At 40.1% G+C, this 18,912-nt stretch overlaps 1 protein-coding gene across 8 annotated transcripts in view; it reads left to right on the plus strand.

Annotated features, from left to right (window-relative positions):
• Positions 1 to 18,912, plus strand: part of snx14 (sorting nexin 14) — a 131,220-nt gene that overhangs the window by 51,319 nt on the left and 60,989 nt on the right. For 5 of the 8 annotated variants that reach the window (XR_010963692.1, XM_067989184.1, XM_067989178.1 and 2 more), the window contains exons 14-16: positions 5,954 to 6,078; positions 7,644 to 7,702; positions 14,593 to 14,619. Coding sequence is in view for 7 of the 8 variants with exons in the window: in XM_067989184.1 (XP_067845285.1) it covers positions 5,954 to 6,078; positions 7,644 to 7,702; positions 14,593 to 14,619 (211 nt within the window). In the remaining variant the exon portion in view is untranslated. The remainder of the gene's footprint in view (positions 1 to 5,953; positions 6,079 to 7,643; positions 7,703 to 14,592; positions 14,620 to 18,912) is intronic. The other 3 variants (XM_067989181.1, XM_067989182.1, XM_067989179.1) reach the window with 2 other exon arrangements.

The following is an 18,912-nucleotide window of genomic DNA, read 5'->3' on the forward strand; positions in this document are numbered from 1 at the left end:
TGGCTTTACTGCTCTGCATTGATTGGACATGTTGAGCATTGGGTCTGTTAAGGTTCCTAGATCTTTTTCAATTTTCTTAGCTATTTCAACATCATTCATGGAGTATGTATGTTCCCTATTGTTCCTCCCTAGGTGCAATTCTTTATGCTTAATCTCTGTTAAATTTTATCTACCATTGTTATGTCCATTTACATATTTTGTCCAACTCATTGTATAATTTCTGAGCTGCCGCCTCCAATTCCATGCCCCTCTAATTTGGTATCATCTGCAAATTAGCTTTCTGATTCAAAGCCTTGATGTAGATTAGTAAGAGTAGTGATCCCCGAACCCATCCCTGGGGCACCCCACTCAGTACTTCCTCGTTCCTACCCCATGCTGACATAGCTCCTCTAACAAGTACCAAATATTTTTCACCCTTCAGCCTATTTTTTGTCCATACCCAATATTTATCCTGAATCCCCACAGCTTTGACTTCAATTAATAGCCTTTTGTGTGGAACTTTGTCAAATGCCTTACAGAAATTGTGGTATCCCATCTGCACTCGTAGAGAGACCATATCACTTGACATTAAACCTGCACAAATTTGAGGGAATACCCTATACTACTACTGTGAAGCTCTCTTTCTCTGCTGTTCAAATGAGTTAACCCAGAACAGATTCATGTGGGTTGTATGCCAATGGATTGAAACTCAAAACTTGACCTCATTAAAGTGCCTAAAGCTTTCAGTAGTCATCAGGACGCTTCGAGGCTTTGAAAGGCCTGGATGTGAAAGAGGCAAAACTTAGTAAGTAGTAATGGAAAATTCTTACCTTGGACCAACAGGAAACTTATCTGTACCTTAATCAATGACTTGCACCATTTTTGAGGTGTAAAAAGAGGCTAAAAATATACGAACATACAAATTAAGAGCAGGAGTAGGCCATTCGGCCCCTCGAGCCTGCTCTGCTATTTGATCAGATCATGGCTGATCTGATTGTGACCTCAACCCTACTTTCCCATCTACCGACTATAATCTTTGACTCCCTTGTTAATCAGGAATCTATCTAACTCAGCCTTAAAAATATTCAATGACCCTGCCTCCACCATTGTCTGGGGAAGGGAGTTCCACAGACTCATGACCCTCTGAGAGAAAAAAATTCTCCTCATCTCCGTCTTAATGGGAGACTCCTTATTTTTAAACTGGCCCCTAGTTCTGGTCTCTTCCATAAGTGGAAACATCCCCTCGGGATCTTATATGTTTCAATAATACCACCTCTCATTCTTCTAAACTCCAGTGTATACAGGCCCAACTTGTCCAACCTTTCCTCATAAGATAAGCCCCTCATCCCAGGAATCAGTAGAGTGAACCTTCTCTGAACCACCTCAAAAGCAATTATGCCCTTTCTTAAATAAGGAGACCAAAACTGCACTCAGTATTCCAGATGTGGTCTCACCAATGCCCTGTACAACTGTAACAAAACATCTCTACTTTTATGTTCCATTCCCCTTGCAATAAATGACAACATTCCATTTGCCTTCCTAATCACTTGTTGTAGCTGCGTACTAACTTTTTGTGATTCATGTACTAGGATACCCAGATCCCTCTGTACCTCAGAGTTCTGCAATCTCTCTCCATTTAAATGATATACTGCTTTTCTATTCCTCCTGCCAAAGTGGACAAGTTCACGTTTTCCCACATTATACTCCATCTGCCAAATTTTTGCCCACTCACTTAATCTATCTATATGCCTTTGCAGATTCCTTATGTCCTCTTCACAACATACTTTCCTACTTACCTTTGTGTCATCAGCAAATTAAGCAACCATACATTCGGTCCCTTCATCCAAGTCATTGATGTAGATTGTAAATAGTTGAGGCCCAAGCACTGATCCCTGTGGCACTCCACTCGTTACATCTTGCCAACCTGAAAATGACCCATTTATGGCTACTCTCTGTTTCCTGTTAGCTAACCAATTCTTTATCCATGCTAATATGTTACCTCCTACACCATGAGCTCTTACTTTGTGTCGAGCCTTTGATGTGGCACCTTGTCAAAAGCCTTCTGGAAATCCAAGTACACCACATCCACAGGATCCCCTTTATCCACGTTGCTTGTTACTTCCTCAAAGAACGCTAATAAATTAGTCAAACACAATTTCCCTTTCACAAAGCCGTGTTGACTCTGCCTGATTGCATTGAGATTTTCTAGGTGCCCTGCTATAACCTCCTTAATAATAGATTCTAGCATTTTCCCTATGACATGTTAAGCTAACTGGCCTGTAGTTTCCTGCTTTCTGTCTCCCTCCTTTCTTGAATAGAGGAGTTACATTCGCTGTTTTCCAATCTGACGGGACCCTTCCAGAATCTAGGGAATTTTGGAAAATTAATACCAATGCATCTACTATCTCTGCAGCCACTTCTTTTAAGACCCTAGGATGAAGTCCGTCAGGATCTGGGCACTTGTCAGCTTTTAGTTCTAATATTTTTTTCAGAACCCTTTCCCTGGTGATTGTAAATGTTTTAAGTTCCTCCCTCCCTTTCACCTCTTGATTCACAATTATTTCTGGCATGTTATTTGTATCCTCTACAGTGAAGACAGACCCAAAATACCTGTTCAATTCATCCGCCATTTCCTTATTGTCCATTATTAATTCCCCAGACACACTCTCTGGAGGACCAGAGGTTACTTACTCTTTTCCTTTTTAAATACCTGTAGAAACTCTTACTATATCTGTTTTTATATTTCTAGCTAGCTTTCTCTCGTACTCTAATTTCTCCCTCCTTATTATTCTTTTAGTCATTCTTTGCTGTGTTTTATATTCTGACCAATCTCCTGACCTGCCACTAATCTTCGCGGAATTGTATGCTTTTTGTTTCAATTTGATACTATCTTTGACTTCCTTAGTTAGCCACGGATGGTACATCCTTCCCCTAGAGTCTTTCTTTCTCCCTGGATTGTATCTTTGCTGAGTGTTATGAAATATCTCATTAAATGTCTGCCACTGCATCTCTACTGACATATCCCTTAACCTAAGTTCCCAGTTCACTTTAGCCAGCTCTGTCTTCACGCCCTCATAATTGCCCTTATTTAAGTTTAAAATACTAGTCTTAGACTTACTCTTCTCTCCTTCAAACTGAATGTGAAATTCAATCATATTGTGATCACTGCTACCTAGAGGCTCCTTTACAATGAGGTAATTAATTAATCCTGTCTCATTACACATTACCAGATCTAGAATAGCCTGCTCTCTGGTTGGCTGTAGAACATGCAGCTCTAAGAAACTGTCGTAAGAACTCTATGAACTCATCTTGCAGGCTACCTTTGCCAATCAGATTCTTCCAATCTATATGTAGATTAAAATCACCCATGATTATCGCTGTTCCTTTCTCACAAGCCCCCATTATTTCTTCCTGTATGCTCTGTCCTACAGTGTGGTTACTGTTAGGGGGCCTATGAACTACTCCCACAAGTGACTTCTTGCCTTTACTATTGCTTATCTCTACCCAATGCTCCCACACCAATCTTTGAGCCACGAATTTAACTCTCTAATCTTATTTACCCTATGCCAATTTGCTCGTGGCTCAGGTAATAATCCAGAGATTATTACCTTTTGAGGTTCTGCTTTTTAATTTAGCTCCTAGCTGCTCATACTCCCTAAAGAGAACCTCTTCCCTCGTCCTACCTGAATTGTTGGTACCTACGTGGACCACAACAACTGGATCCTCCCCCTCCCACTGCAAGTTCCTCTCCAACCCAGAGCAGATGTCCTGAACTCTGGCACCGGGCAGGCAACACAGCCTTCTGGACTCTCTCTCGGCTGCAGAGAACTGTGTCTATTCCCCTGACTATACTGAAAAGAATAGAAGGGTATGCTGATAGGGATAGATGAAGTAGGGAGGGAGGAGGCTCCCACTACATTCCTACTAACTCCCCCCGCTTGAATGGCTTCCTGTACCATGGTGCCATGGTCAGTTTGCTCATCCACCCTGCAGCCCCCGCTGCAGGGTGGATGAGCAAATATCCCATTCTGGAGCCTAAAGAATTACTGGGGAGTACCAAAGTGGTGTGTGATCTATAATTTCTGTACTTAGACTGAATGGTAATTTGCAGAATCTTGACACTGATTGTTACGTCGAGTTACATCGAGTGTACAGCACAGAAGCAGGCCATTCGGCCCAACTGATCTGTGCCGACGTTTATGCTCCACAGGAGCCTCCTCCCTCCCTACTTCATCTATCCCTATCAGCATACCCTTCTATTCTTTTCTCCCTTGTGTGCTTATCTAGCTTCCCCTTAAATGCATCTTTGCTATATGCCTCAACTACTCCTTGTGGTAGTGAATTTCACGTTCTTACCACTCTTTTGGTAAAGAAGTTTCTCCTGAATTCCCTATTGGATTTATTAGCGACTATTTTATATTTATGACCTCTAGTTTTCGACTCCCCCACAAGTGGAAACGTTTTCTCTACGTCTACCCTATCAAACCCTTTCATTATCTTAAAGACCTCTATCAGGTCATCCCTCAGCCTTCTCTTTTCTAGAGAAAAGAGCCCCAGCCTGTTCAGCCTTTCCTGATGAGGATATCCTCCCAGTTCTGGTATCATCCTTGAGAATCTTTTTTTGCACCCCCTTCAATGCCTCTATATCTGTTTTGTAATATGGAGACCAGAACTATACTCCAAGTGTGGTCTAACCAAGGTTCTATACAAGTTTAACATAACTTCTCTGCTTTTCAATTCTATCCCTCGAGAAATGAACCTGAGTGCTTGATTTGCCTTTTTAATGTCCTTATTAACCTGTGATGCTACTTTTAGTGATTTGTGTATCTGTATCCCTAGATCCCTTTGCTCCTCTATCCCATTTAGACTCTTATTATCCAAGCAGTATGTGGCTTCCTTATTCTTTCTACCAAAATGCACCACCTCACTTACCTGTATTGAAATTCATTTGCCAATTACACGTCCATTCTGTAAGTTTATTAATACCCTCTTGCATTTTGATGCATTCTTCCTTTGTATTAACTACACTCCCAATTTGGTGTCATCTGCAAATTTTGAAATCGTGCTTCCGATTCCCAAATCATTAATGTAAATTCTGAACAACAGTGGTCCCAGCTCCGATCCCTGTGGAACACCACATCCCACCTTTTGCCAGTCTGAGTAGCTACCCAGAAGCCCTACTCTGTTTTCTGTTTTGTAGCCAACTTGCTATCCATTCTGTTACCTGTCCCCTGACTCCACATGCTCTGATCTTAGTCATAAGTCTACAATGCGGTACCTTATTGAAAGCCTTTTGAAAATCCAAATATATGACATCTACTGCATTACCCTTGTCTACTCTTTCTGTTACTTTGTCAAAGAATTCATTAAGGTTGGTCAAGTATGACTTTCTCTTCTGGAATTTGTGCTGACTATTTTCATTCTCTAGGTGTTTTTCTGTTACATCTTTGAGTAAAGATTCCATTATCTTTCCTACCACTGACATTAAGCTAACTGGTCTATAGTTCCCTGGACTTGTACTATCTCCCTTTTTAAACGTAGGAATAATATTAGCTGTCTGCCGGTCTCCAGGCACTATTCCCTTTTCTAATGAATTTTATATATATGTAATAGTGCTGTTGCTATCGCTACCCTAACTTCTTTTAATATTCACGGTTGCAATCCATCCAGACCAGAGGTTTTATGCTCTCTAAGTTTTATTAGTTTATCAATTATCTCCCCCCTTTCTTTCTAAAATGTTTTTATTTTTTTTAATCACTTCTTCTAATGTCATGCCCACCTTGTAAATACTGAGGCAAAGTAACTATTCAATGTTTGTCATTTTGCTGTCATTAGCTGTGAATAAATTGTGTATTATTCCTTTGATGCAGATTGTGCTACATACAACTCTGTTCTATATTTGAAACTTGTGAATGCATGAAGCTGTAACCTTGTTGGATAATTGAATTCATCAGCTCCATTTTGACTCTTGCAGTTGCAGAGGGATCTTACAGGGATGTGGTGAAACTTCAGACCATGCGCTGTTTGTTTGAGGCTTATGAACACGTCATGAATCTGCTTGAAACAGTGTTTACACCTATGTTTTGCCACAGCGATGAGGTACGGAAACTGCATGTTACTTCCCCATGTTCGCTTTGCATCATTTTAACCCTGTCACTGAGACTTAAAGTAAATAGGTTTGAATGAGAATCCTCCTGAATGGTATAAGACCCTTTCCCTTTAAAGAGGTGTTGCTCTCTTGTTAAGGTATTTTCACCCCTCCTCTTCCTTTGGTCACCATGCACCAGCCCTGGCTGAGTGGCAGGTTGGTGATCTGCTAGGTTTCTGCTGGCACTTTCAAAATCCAGTTTAAATTGGCGAAATGACACAGGTGAAATCTGGATAAATTCTTGAGGAAACATTACACCCTATCTGTTCCTGTTTGTAGTATAAACAGATGTTTAAGATGGAACAAAAAAAATGTCCGCACCTTTATCTTCAGAAAGAGCTTCAGCTGAATGGTGAAACATGATATTGAGAAATCTGTTTTTCGGAGTGAGAGGTATTGATTGTGCAGTGACATCTAGTGGTTACAAACTTGCACCCTGTGTAACAGACCCTAAAGTAATGGCGAAACAAAGCAGCAGTTACTGGTTTATACTGTTGTTTTGTATGGGTTGGCAGCACAGCCCATGGGTTTATTTGATGTTTATTAAAGGTGCTGGAGAGGCTCTCCCTGTGTATAAATACAGTGAAAGTTTTGGTTTGTGCAGAATTGCTGATGAGGAAAATATTTCTACTCACATGTATAATGGGACATTGATGGTCTTAGAATCATACAGAATAGAAGGAGGCAATCCAATTAATCCCTCTCCCCTTCATAGCCCTGCAATTTTTCCCCTGGAGTATTTATCCAATTCACTTTTGCAAGTTACTATTGAATCTGCTTCCACCACTCTTTCAGGCAGTACACCCCAGGTTAGCCTAGATCAGCTTGTCTAATGTCAGGAAGAGATCCCTCTTGCCTCTCCACCACAAACATTCCCTCCTCTAGTTCAGGGATTGGTGTCCCAACGTGTTGCACTGTAGACGTCAAAAGATTTTTGATCCCATCTGGTATTATTGACAAGCTGAGTTGCTGGTCTCAATTAGCTGTCTGACAGAGGTACCAAGCAGAGGCAAGGAAAATGGGAAAGGGGAGACTGCATGGGGAACTGTTGTGTATCCCATAGCAACCAACTGGGGGCATTGGTAGAGATGGGGACAGATTGCTGGACCATCGCTTTGGTAGAGGATGGTGTTTGTCAGTTGGAGGGGCGGGGGGGTAAATGTTTAAAAATGTGAGAGTGATGGTCCAGCTGACGTTGGCTGTGACACCAGTTTTTGGACAGTCTGTTCTATAAGTGTGTGTAGATAGATTCTTGATGCCATTTAGAATGATTGACCTGTGTTCAGCAGTTGTAAATGAAGTGAGAATTATTGTAGCTTCAGCAATCCTTGTACTCAACTTGTATATTTTGCTTCTTCCCTTACTTTAAAAAATGTACATCAGACTGTACTCAGACTAAGCAGCTTGTGCCTTGGTAGCAATACTTAAACTAGAGTGGCTGTAACTCTAGATGTGGGTCGCTTACAAATTGATCTGCATTGCAATCGATGTTTTTACTCAGTTTCTTTCTACACAGTATTTCAGATATCTGTTGAAAGGAGCAGAATCACCTACACGCAACTCCAAATCCAATAGGTGAGTCCGAGTGAGTTAATGGTGAGCATAACTCGTAACAACGTCCCGCTTTTTAGAAACAAAGTAGCATATGATTATAATAAAAACAGAACATGCTGGAAATACTCAGCAGGTCGGGCAGCATCTGTGGAGATAGAAACACAGTTAATGTTTCAGGCTGATGACCTTTTGTCAGAACTGGAAGAAGTTAGAGATTTAACAGTTTTTAAGCAAATACAGAGCCAGGGAAAGTGTGTGTGTGTGTGTTTTTTTTTGGGGGGGGGGTGTTGCTGATGGGAGGGGAGGAAGGAACAAATGGGAAAGTCTGCAAGAGGGTGGAGGCCCTGATCTCAGACCTTCCCCTTTGGTCTTTCCTCCCCTCCCCCACCCCTTTCCGGCTCTGCACTTTCTGAAGAACTGTTAAATCTCTTAACTCCTTCCAGTTCTAACGAAAGCTCATCAGCCTGAAACATTAACTCTGTTTCTCTCTCCACAGGTGCTGCCTGACCTGAGAATTTCCAGCATTTTCTGTTTTTATTTCCGATTACCAGCATCTGCAGTATTTTGCTTTTGTTGTAGCATATGACTGTCTTCATTTTCACTTTGCTGTTACTGAAGTGCTTTCTGCTGTCTTTGAGCTTCTCTGTCGAAAAGACAATTATTTTTGTTAGTAGAAGCTGTTACTGAGATCTGAATTCACTACTCTGTCTGCATTTAACAACGTTAGTAATTCAAATCATCGTGACATTTCCCCTATGTAAAGGAAATTCAGCACTCAAATTTAGAGAGGTACATATTCCAGAGATTCTGGATTAACAAAATAAAAGTGATTTACACACCGCTTACCATAATTTTTGTGTGTAACCTGCACTTTTCACCATCTGGGTTTTGAGCCTATTTTCAATGCAACATAGTGTGAATTACAATGTATGTTAAAAATTATGTATTTTTGTAACTTGATAAGCCTGGCATTTTTAGGATCTCACCTTGGCAATTAGGAATGAACCATATAAATTATTTAGGCAAATATAACATGAATTTGGCAATGCATCTCATTATACTCCTGACTTGAGCCAATTTGTTTTTAACCCCAAATATTTAATTAGAATTTCTATATTCAATAGTTAAATAGTAGCAATGAGAGAAAAGGACCTGTGTGCCAGATTTTCTGTTTGGTTTTAAAAATATATTTAGTGAAGTGGAATCTCATGGTTACCCATGTTGTTCATCAAATTGGCTGCAGTTCACAGGTGGCTGACAAACTCTTACTTCAACACAAAAGAAAATGGACTCCATTTTTCTGCTCATGTTGCTGAGGCTGTACCGTTTAGTGCCCTTATACCTATGTGGGAGAAGGTTAAATTTAATGGTCACAGCAGCCTCTCTCTTGGCACAAGCTGTGAAAGGCTGTTGTCGGTCCAACTTCTGTGCCACTGAGCTCCTCACTTGATTTCCATGGCCTCACCTCAACACACTAACTCCAGTCCTCCATTATACCCATGATAACTTTCAGTATCCCTTTCCCACAGGCTTGAAGAAAACTTTGGAGTCATTTTACCCAAGTTCTTTGTGGCAGGTTTTGGGCTCCCCACCTCTCTGGCAGGGATTACCTAATTCCCTCTCTCCCTCTGCAATTAATATACAGATCTTACCTCTGATTTGGTTGCTGGCAGCCTTTGACCCTCACTGGATCTTGACCCAGCCATTTTTATACAGATGAAATTCGAAACAAAATAATCGCTATAATAGGGAATAGCTAATAGAGTGGGTAAAATATGGAGTACACAGGTGACTGGTTTGTGCATGATAACTCCCATTGACCTGTATTAGCTGGTTTTTGAGACCATAAATATAGGTTCCACTGTACGTGTATATTGGGCCGAATCTTGCTAGAGGGAAGCATCCCGCGCCGTGCGCCATTAGTTGGACTTTTTCCTGCACCTTTCAGCTCGAATATTATTTGTGGTGTAACTTACTTGAAATCCGAGCTAATAACGGGGCATCTGGGATCTTAGTGAACGATGGGATCAACAGTCTCTTTAATCAGTGAGATTTAAGGATTGAAAAAGAAACAGGAATGACAGAGGAGGGGGATGAATTAGAATCAAATCAGGTAAAGAAAGAGAAATAGAGAGGGAAAGAAAGATTGGATTAAGAGAAAAAGGAAAAAGAGACAAAGGAAATGTAACAAAAAAATTAAAAATATAAAATTTGAAATGTTTTAAATCTCGAAGAATTTACTACATGCTGGAATGAGACCCAACAGTTTAAATGGTTCCTTTTCTGAGACTGAGAGATTGATTGGCATTGCATTAATAATTATCACATCGGTAAAAGGGTACTTACACTTAAGTATGAGGCCTAACATTCTGTGGCGAGTTTAATGTTTAAAAATAACGGGGAGGTTGAGGGCGAGCTGCCGTTTCTGCGAGGCAAATTTTGGGCAGCTTACTAAGAGCAGGGTAGAACTGCTGAAACTCACTCCCTCTTTATCGTTTGCATCCCAGGTGAAATCTTTGAGTATCCTCCTTTTTTAAAACTTTTAAATTAAATAATGGGCACATTTGTGCTTTGATTTTACTACCTAGCCACCACTTTCTGTCCTTAATTAAAGCAAGAAGCAGGTGTGTCATAAAAAGAGCAGGGTAATGGACAGCATGGTATAAATTAACATTCTGAATAATGAACTTCATCAAGTATATCCCCATGAATGTAAAGTTAAATTGCACCAAGATCAAAAAATTCTAATTATTTATTACTAAATGCATAAGTTCACAAGAACATAAGAAATAGGAGCAGGAGTAGGCCATACGGCCCCTTGAGCCTGCTCTGCCATTCAATAAGATCATGGCTGATCTTCACCCTCAACTCCACTTTCCCGCCATATCCCTTGATTCCCTTAGTGTCCAAAAATCTATCGATTTCAATCTTGAATATACTCAACGACTGAGCATCCACAGCCCTCTGGAGTAGAGAATTCCAAAGATTCACAACCCTGCGAGTGAAGAAATTCCTCTGACCTGTCCTAAATGGCCAACCCCTTATCCTGAGACTAGTTCTAGACTCTCTAACCAGGGGAAACAGCCTCTCAGCATCTACTGTGTCAAGCCATCTCAGAATCTTATATCTTTCAATGAGATCACCTCTCATTCTTCTAAACTCCGGAGAGTATAGGTCCATTCTACTCAATAACTCCTCATAGGACAACCCTCTCATCCTACGAATCAATCTAGTGAACCTTCGTTGCACCCCCTCTAAGACAAATATATTCTTCCTTAGATAAAGAGACCAAAACTGTACAGATGTGGCCTCACCCAAGCCCTGTACAATTGCAGCAAGACTTGCTTAATCTTGTACTCCAACCCCCTTGCAATAAAGGCCAACATGCCATTTGCCTTCTTAATTGCTTGCTGTACCTGCATATTAACTTTGTGTTTCGTGTACAAGGACAGCCAAATCCCTTTGAACACCAACATTTAACAGTTTCTCAACATTTAAAAAATATTTTGTTTTTCTCCTCTTCCTACCAAAGTGAATAACCTATTATTTCCTCATATTGTACTCCAGCTGTCACCACCTTGCCCACTTGCTTAACTTGTCTTATACCCCTTTGCAGACTCTTTGTATCCTCCTCACAGCTTACTTTCCCACCCAGCTTTGTATTGTCATCAAACTTGGGTACGTTGCACTCGGTCCCTTCATCTAAGTCATTAATATCGATTGTAAATAGCTGAGGCCCAAGCACTGATCCTTGCAACACCCTACTAGTTACAGCCTGCCAACCTGAAAATGAACCATTTATTTCTACACTCTGTTTTCTGTTCGTTAATCCATGCTAATATGTTACCCCCAATCCCATGAGCCCTTATCTTGTGTAACAGCCTTTTGTGTGGCACCTCTTGTACCTCTTGACACACTCTACACCCCATTGAACTCACTCTACACCTTTCAAGGTTTAGAATTATTGTCATTTGGGGTGTAAGGATTTTAGTTTCTAGTGACATTAAATGAGCTGAAGGGTAAATTGATTTTTTTGAAAAAAAAGAGTCAGTGCTGCTGTCACGTTTATAAAACCAGCTCCATTAAAGCCTTAAATATTAGCAGATACCAGATATCCATAGAATCATAGAAAGGTTACAGTACGGAAGGAGGCCATTCGGCCCATTGAGTCCGTGCTGGCTCTATGCAAGAGCAATCCAGCTAGTCCCACTCCCTCGCCCTATCCTGTAGCCCTGCAAATTTTTTCCTTTCAAGTACTGATCCAGTTCCCTTTTGAAGGCCACGATTGAATCTGCCTCCATTGCCCCCTCGGGCAGTGCATTCCAGATCCTAACCACTCTGTATAAAAAGAAAAGTTTTTCTTCATGTCACTTTTGGTTCTTTTGCCAATCACCTTAAATCTATGTCCTCTGGTTCTTGACCCTTCCACCAATGGGAACAGTTTCTCTCTATCTACTCTGTCTAGGCCCTTCATGATTTTGAATACCTCTATCAAATCTCCTCGCAACCGTCTCTGTTCCAAGGAGAACAATCCCAGCTTCTCCAGTCTATCCACGTAACTAAAATCCCTCATCCCTGGAGTCATTCTAGTAAATCTCTTCTGCACCCTTTCTAAGGCCTTCACACCTTTCCTAAAGTGGGGTGCCCAGAACTGGACACAATAGTCCAGTTGTGGCCGAACCAGTGTTTTATAAAGGTTCATCATGACTTCCTTGCTTTTGTACTCTATGCCTCTATTTATAAAGCCCAGGATCCCGTATGCTTTTTTAACTGCTTTCTCAACCTGCCCTGCCACCTTCAACGATTTGTGCATATATACCCCCCCCCCCGATCTCTCCGTTCCTGTACCCCTTTTAGAATTGTGCCCTCCAGTTTATATTGCCTCTCCTCGATCTTCCTACCAAAATGTATCATTTCGCATTTTTCTATGTTAAATTTCATCTGCCACATGTCCCCCCATACCACCAGCCTGTCTATATCCTCTTGAAGTCTATCACTATCTTCCTCACTGTTCACTACCCTTCCAAGTTTTGTGTCATCTGCAAATTTGGAAATTGTGCCCTGTACACCCAAGTCCAAGTCATTAATAAAAATCAAGAAACGCAGTTGTCCCAGCACCGATCCCTGGGGAACACCACTATACACCTCCCTCCAGTCCAAAAAACAACTGTTCACCACTACTCTGTTTCCTGTCCCGTAGCCAATTCTGTATCCATGTTGCTACTGCCCCCTTTATTCCATGGGCTGCAATCTTGATGATAAGCCTTTCGTGCGGTACTTTATCAAACGCCTTTTGAAAGTCCATATACACCACATCAATTGCATTGCCCTCATCTACCCTCTCTGTTACCTCATCAAAAAACTCTATCAAGTTAGTTAAACACGATTTGCCTTTAACAAATCTGTGCTGGCTTTCCCTAATCAATCCTCACTCGTCCAAGTGACTGTTAATTCTGTCCCGGATTATCGTTTCTAAAAGTTTCCTCACCACTGAGGTTAAACTGACTGTCTTATATTTGCTGGGTTTATCCTTACACCCTTTTTTGAACAGGCTGATAAATAGCTGAGGCCCAGTCACTGATCCAGATTGTCTTTGCAGGCACACTGAGGGATTGGGAGATTTAACTCGAGGGTCAACCTATTCTCCTGTTGCCTATCTTGTGCATCTGTCTTCAATAGTTTATACCCATTTCCCCACCCCACAATTCTTGCCCCTACCTTGAATTGGTTACTTCTAGGAGGAAACAGTTGGAGGCAGGCCAGTCCTATCCATGAAAGAAGGACAAGCTGTATCTTTTTATTTTCTTCCTCATCCAATTTTGTTTGTTTTGAATGATACGTAGATAAACTTTTGTGATATATGTATCCATACAGCTCTGGTGAAACCCAGGGCTATTTAGAGAAAATGGATTAAAGATTAAATAACTTTGATTATTCTGCTTTATAAAGGTAGAATTTTTCAATGCATATTTTAATGTTTATTTTTAAAAAATGACTTTCTAAACACAGTTCAGGTCTGTTTTGAAAGCTTAATTTTTGCTGCAAATTTTCAGTAAAGTGACTAAAGGTGGTAGAGTAGAATTGTTCTCCAACAAACTATGCAACAGAGCAGTGGAATGTAGATTTACCTCATGATTCCACCAAAAGGTGAGTTCCCAAATTTGTCCTTGGAAGTATAACACGGAAGCCAGTCACTTCTCTGAGAAGGGAGTGAAAATTGAAGGGTTTCTCCAGGGTGCTTTCACAGAGCTCCTACTAACCAGCAGCAGAGGAGAGGCCAAGGAGTAGATGGGGAATAGTGCCAAGCAAGGGATAAACAAAAGGAAAAATGACTAGGGCTCCTAGCAGACATTTAACAGACAGACTTCATTACTTGTCCTCGGGATGCAACCACAGCTCAAACATTTCCTCACTAATCTTGTTCAGGAATCACACACACATGATTCATTGGTAAATTATTTGTACTCCACTTTGAACTCCCATCTTAAAGTATCACTTGTTCAGTAACTCTGTATCTGTAAACCAGAGCCATTAGGGGAGAAAAAAATCTTTAGTGAAGTGGCCTAGCCCCTTAAGACTTAATCAACATAAGCTTTAAAGTATTGAAGAGCAGATTATATAACACTGTGAATCCAAATACGTATCAATTTACCCCAATTCGTTGAGACACTTACAGATTTCAAAGAGGATACATTGACCACAGAAAGCCTTAATTACTCCATATTTATCAAATGTTCCTCTAAATGGGACTAAAAATATAACAAATGGTGTAAACTTTTTTTAAAAATCCATTTGGTTTACTCATTAATTGTATGCTTTTTCATTGTGTGGATGTGTGCTTGTATTGTGTTCTTGTCTCCATGTATGTTTTGTGCTGCGTGAAGTGTAATTCTTTGTGCCTGTTGTTGCAGAAGTAGCCTGAATTTGGATGATTTTCGGTAAGTATACCAGCGGAATGTTGAGAACACCTGTCACTCCTGTCTGTCGATTTATCACTGCATCCTCACTCCAGATTACATCACATTTTTACAGAGCAGCTTTATAGAGCTTGCACAAGCTTATGCCTTTATAACAAGCTGAATTTGCTGCAGTTTAGTGTTTTATGATTTAATTTGTATAAAGGAGGCCCTTCAACTAAACCCAGTCAGCAACTTTTTGAAAATGTGTTTCAAGTTTGTTTTTCTTTTTGGTTTTGCTCTCTGCAGTAAAATATTACTGATGAGTAGCAAATTTAAAGAAATTTAAGTATATAGTTTGTGTGTGTGTGGTGTGTAAAAGAATATTTGATGATAACTCACTTAATGTGCATGAAACTAAACATTGTGTGCATTTTATCATTAACCAGTCAAATTCCAGCACACAGCAGAAGTCCACAGAACATCGATTTCACCAGTCAGCATTTGAATATAGGACACTAAAAGAAGGAGCTGTACTCCACTTTGCACCCCATCTTAAGATTCCACTTGTTCAGTAACAATTTCACTCACTCAATATGTTCATTTGTAAAGCAGAACTACTGGGGGAGAAAAAAATCTTTTGTGAAGTAGCCTAGTCCCTTTAGACTTAATCAACATTAACTTTGAAGTATTGAAGAGCAGATTATGTAATATTGTGAATCCAAATACATCAGTTTAGCCCAACCGTAGTAGCCCTTCTCCTGATAGGATTTGCAAACTCATGATATTACTTGAAAGATCTGTAAGCTTTTACTTGGCATTTGTAGAGGTGGAGATGGTAATATTGTGATTTTTGCCACCAACAATCTAAGTCAAACTGTAAGCAGTGAGCTCCACAATGGGAGTCAGTAGCTGACTCATACAGACCAGTAAGGTCGAAGCTCGACTCCTGATCTGTGCTCAGTTAATTTATATAAACTGGGGTGCTGTCAGATGAGGGTAGGATCAGGCTTGGCTACTATGCTTCCTGCAATCAATTTAGCCAACTAACACTTGCTGTCAAGGCTCTCATCGGTCTCTTTCCTCACCATCCCAAATAACAACTGGTTACCTCAAGTTTTTGAACAGCATGAAGGCCAAATGAACAGATCACATTTTCTTTTCATTGCTGCTGTTTGTTCAGTGAATGAGGCAAGTGGACACATTTACTTCATCATAGTGAGATGGTAAAAGGGCACTTTGTCCCTAAAATACAACTGGTGAGGATCTCAACATATGTAGCCTGGTGATCCAACTTTTATTTGTTAACTGTTAACTTAAATAAGGATTAAATTAAATTTGAACTGACATTAGGTTACATACTATATATAAAACAGATGATTAAGTTTTTGGTTTCAGGGATATGGTGCATCAAATTTGATAAGTGGTGGAATTAATGGTCAGCACCAGGCAAACCTATGAGTTCTCCATCAGTCAGTGTTATGTGAAGATTGTACCCCAGTTGTATTGAAAGCCTTTGGTCAGTAGACCAAGGACTTGAGCCAGAGACCAAGGAGGTGCGATCAGGAGTCCTTAGCAATAACTGAGCGAGTGTATGTTATTGAGAAGCCAGCTGTGTTGCTGGTTTAACTCTGGCTGAATGTGACTGTATTTGAATGGAGGAAGTGGTCTGTCCTTTGAGGGTGAATATGTTGATAGCTAAATGTCAATAAAGGAATGAGATTTTTTAAATGACTGATTTAAAAAAAATATATATTTTTTTATTGGTATTTTTTTCCTTCGTGATCACATTTCAAAATTGATTATTTTGATAAGGCAGGTTTAAATGAAAATTAATTCTTGAGTGGAGATATGCAAACTGACTTGGGCATAAAAAGGAAAAGAAAAAATCATATTGTAATCATGAGCTTATTAGTAAAAGTTAGTGGTGAAATGTGAGTAGTTTGTTATAAAGGCAGAAAGCACTGTAGCATGAATTGTCTGTCTTCGGAGCAGTGTGCAAATGAATGCAGAAACAAATGGCTGGCCATAGAACACTCCCATTAATGAATGCAAGTGCAGAAGCTAACATTTATCTGTTTTTCTTTCTACTGATTAATGCTGCCTATTGGATATGTATTTAAAAAAAAATTGTGGGCTAGCCCCGAACAGGAATTTAAACGGGGCACTGAATCTGCAACTCTAGGGCAAGCTGCCTTCATGAATCAAGGGTCTTCATCTGCATCTGTTTTTCCTCATGTCCAGTCAATTCTAACACTTCCATGTGGCATTTTACCTTCTCTCCCTGCTGCTATAATGTAAGTCAGGGTCCATTCATACCATGTGCTTCTTTACAACATGCATGGATGTTTGTGTCAAGAGTATATCACACCAACCATTTAAGCACATAGCTACATGTTGTATATTTTGTGTTCATTTATTAATTTATATTTAGGTTTCATAACTGGCTTACTTACATTCTGTTTGATAAATGATTTGATTAAATCTAAAGGTTCTACTTATTTTACATACCCATCTTAAGTTGTGTATAATGGCAGAAACTAATCAGCTGAAACATAGACCATGGATAGGAATGAGATCTCCAGTTGCACTGGGTCACAGTTTAGATTGTGACCAGTGAGGACTGATGCCTTCTACGAGAAGTATTCCTGAGATCTGTGTTCTAATTAGGCTCTGGCAGCAGTGACAAGTGTACTGTGGAACTCCCGTTGCAAGCAAGAACTCTAATGCCCAGAAATTGGTATGGAATCATTCAGCACAGAAGGTGGCCATTCAGCCCATCGTGCCTGTATCATTTCTTTGAAAGAGCAACTAACTAGTCCCATAGCCCTGCATATTTTACTGTTTCAAGTATATATCCAATTCCCTTTTGAAAGTTACTATTGAATCTGCTTCCACCGCACTTTCAGGCAGTGCATTCCCGATTGTAACGACACGCTGCGTAAAAAAATGTCTTGCTCATCTCCCCACTGGTTCTTTTGCCAATTATCTTAAATCCATGTCCCCTGGTTATCAACCCTCCTGCCAATGTTCTACTTATTTGCTGATATAGTTTGGAATGGATTCTGGTCAGTAAATTGCAAATAGTAATCTGTGTGACTGTTGAAACCAAAAATGGTATCTAATTGCAGTTAACTATTAAAATCTGACTAGTGTAAAGTGTTCTCACACCCAAGTCAATTGGTGCTTATGAGGTCATTTGGTGCTACAGGGAGCAGTGTCATTTGAGTCCTGACTATGGGCTCAAGATGTGGGGTGCCTATCACTTGAAACTGCCAGCCTCCCTTTGGGTGAACTTTTCACTGGTTATGCAGCCAGCTAAATGGAGTGCCACACCATTCCGGGGAGGAAACACCAACTGTAACCAAATCACAGTTCTTGAATTATGCCTTTCTAGAAGTTCAGTGGCCTAGATCCAGCCTGGTTGGCAGATGATGAGTTTTGGCAAATGACCTATAAAGGAAAAAAAATGGATATTAAAGTAAACTGAAATGCAGTCTTAATCAGAGTTTAGTTTTATCTTAAATGTTCTACTTTCCATTCCCGATCAGGAAAACATATTGAAGTTAATTTGGTTAACAGAATGAATACTGAACCATTCATTTCAAGGGGAATATGGCAGCTGTGTAATTGTTCATGAAATATTCTTGTCCATTGGATCTTTAGTAAGTGCACAGGGGTAGAATTTCAGCTTCAGGCGCAATCGGTAATTGGGTGCAAGTTGCTCCAGAAAATTGCACTGGTTAGGTTACAGTTCAAGTTTCCGCTAAATTTGCATAATCACAAACTTAAAATCTTCCTCGAACCAGCACAATCTGGTGGCTTAATCGAGCCTAATCGTTTATTTTCTTCTTTGCAATAAAAAAAAATAATTGATGTATTTAAGAGTGGTAACCAGATGCAATTTTATTAATACAGCTGCAAATGGGTTTATCATAAAAAAAAGTATTTTTTAATAAGTGTCTAGTCCTCCACCTGTGAATAAACTTTTTAAGTCACTGAAAATGACTTTTTAAAAAAAAACTATACTGAACCATTTACTACTTTCATTGGTGTACACTAGTCAGTTTCTTAGTAAATTATATATTATTTAATATGTAAAAACGCTTAAAACGTGCCAACCAGTGTCTGTGCGCCTAAGAAAACTAGCTTAATTTGAAGACCCTCGAACGGCGCAATCGGCGGAAACGCGCCATCCTTGTTATTTTGATCTGGGGGTATGACCAATTTTGTGGGTGGAGCTGGCTTCAGGCACGATGATTTTTGAATCAGCACAAAAGATCACGGATTCTCGATTTGTGCTTGATGTAAATTGCACTTGATTTCACTCGATTT

The sequence above is a fragment of the Heptranchias perlo genome, chromosome 8 (genome assembly GCF_035084215.1).
Source record: "Heptranchias perlo isolate sHepPer1 chromosome 8, sHepPer1.hap1, whole genome shotgun sequence".
In the NCBI taxonomy this organism is placed as follows: domain Eukaryota; kingdom Metazoa; phylum Chordata; class Chondrichthyes; order Hexanchiformes; family Hexanchidae; genus Heptranchias; species Heptranchias perlo.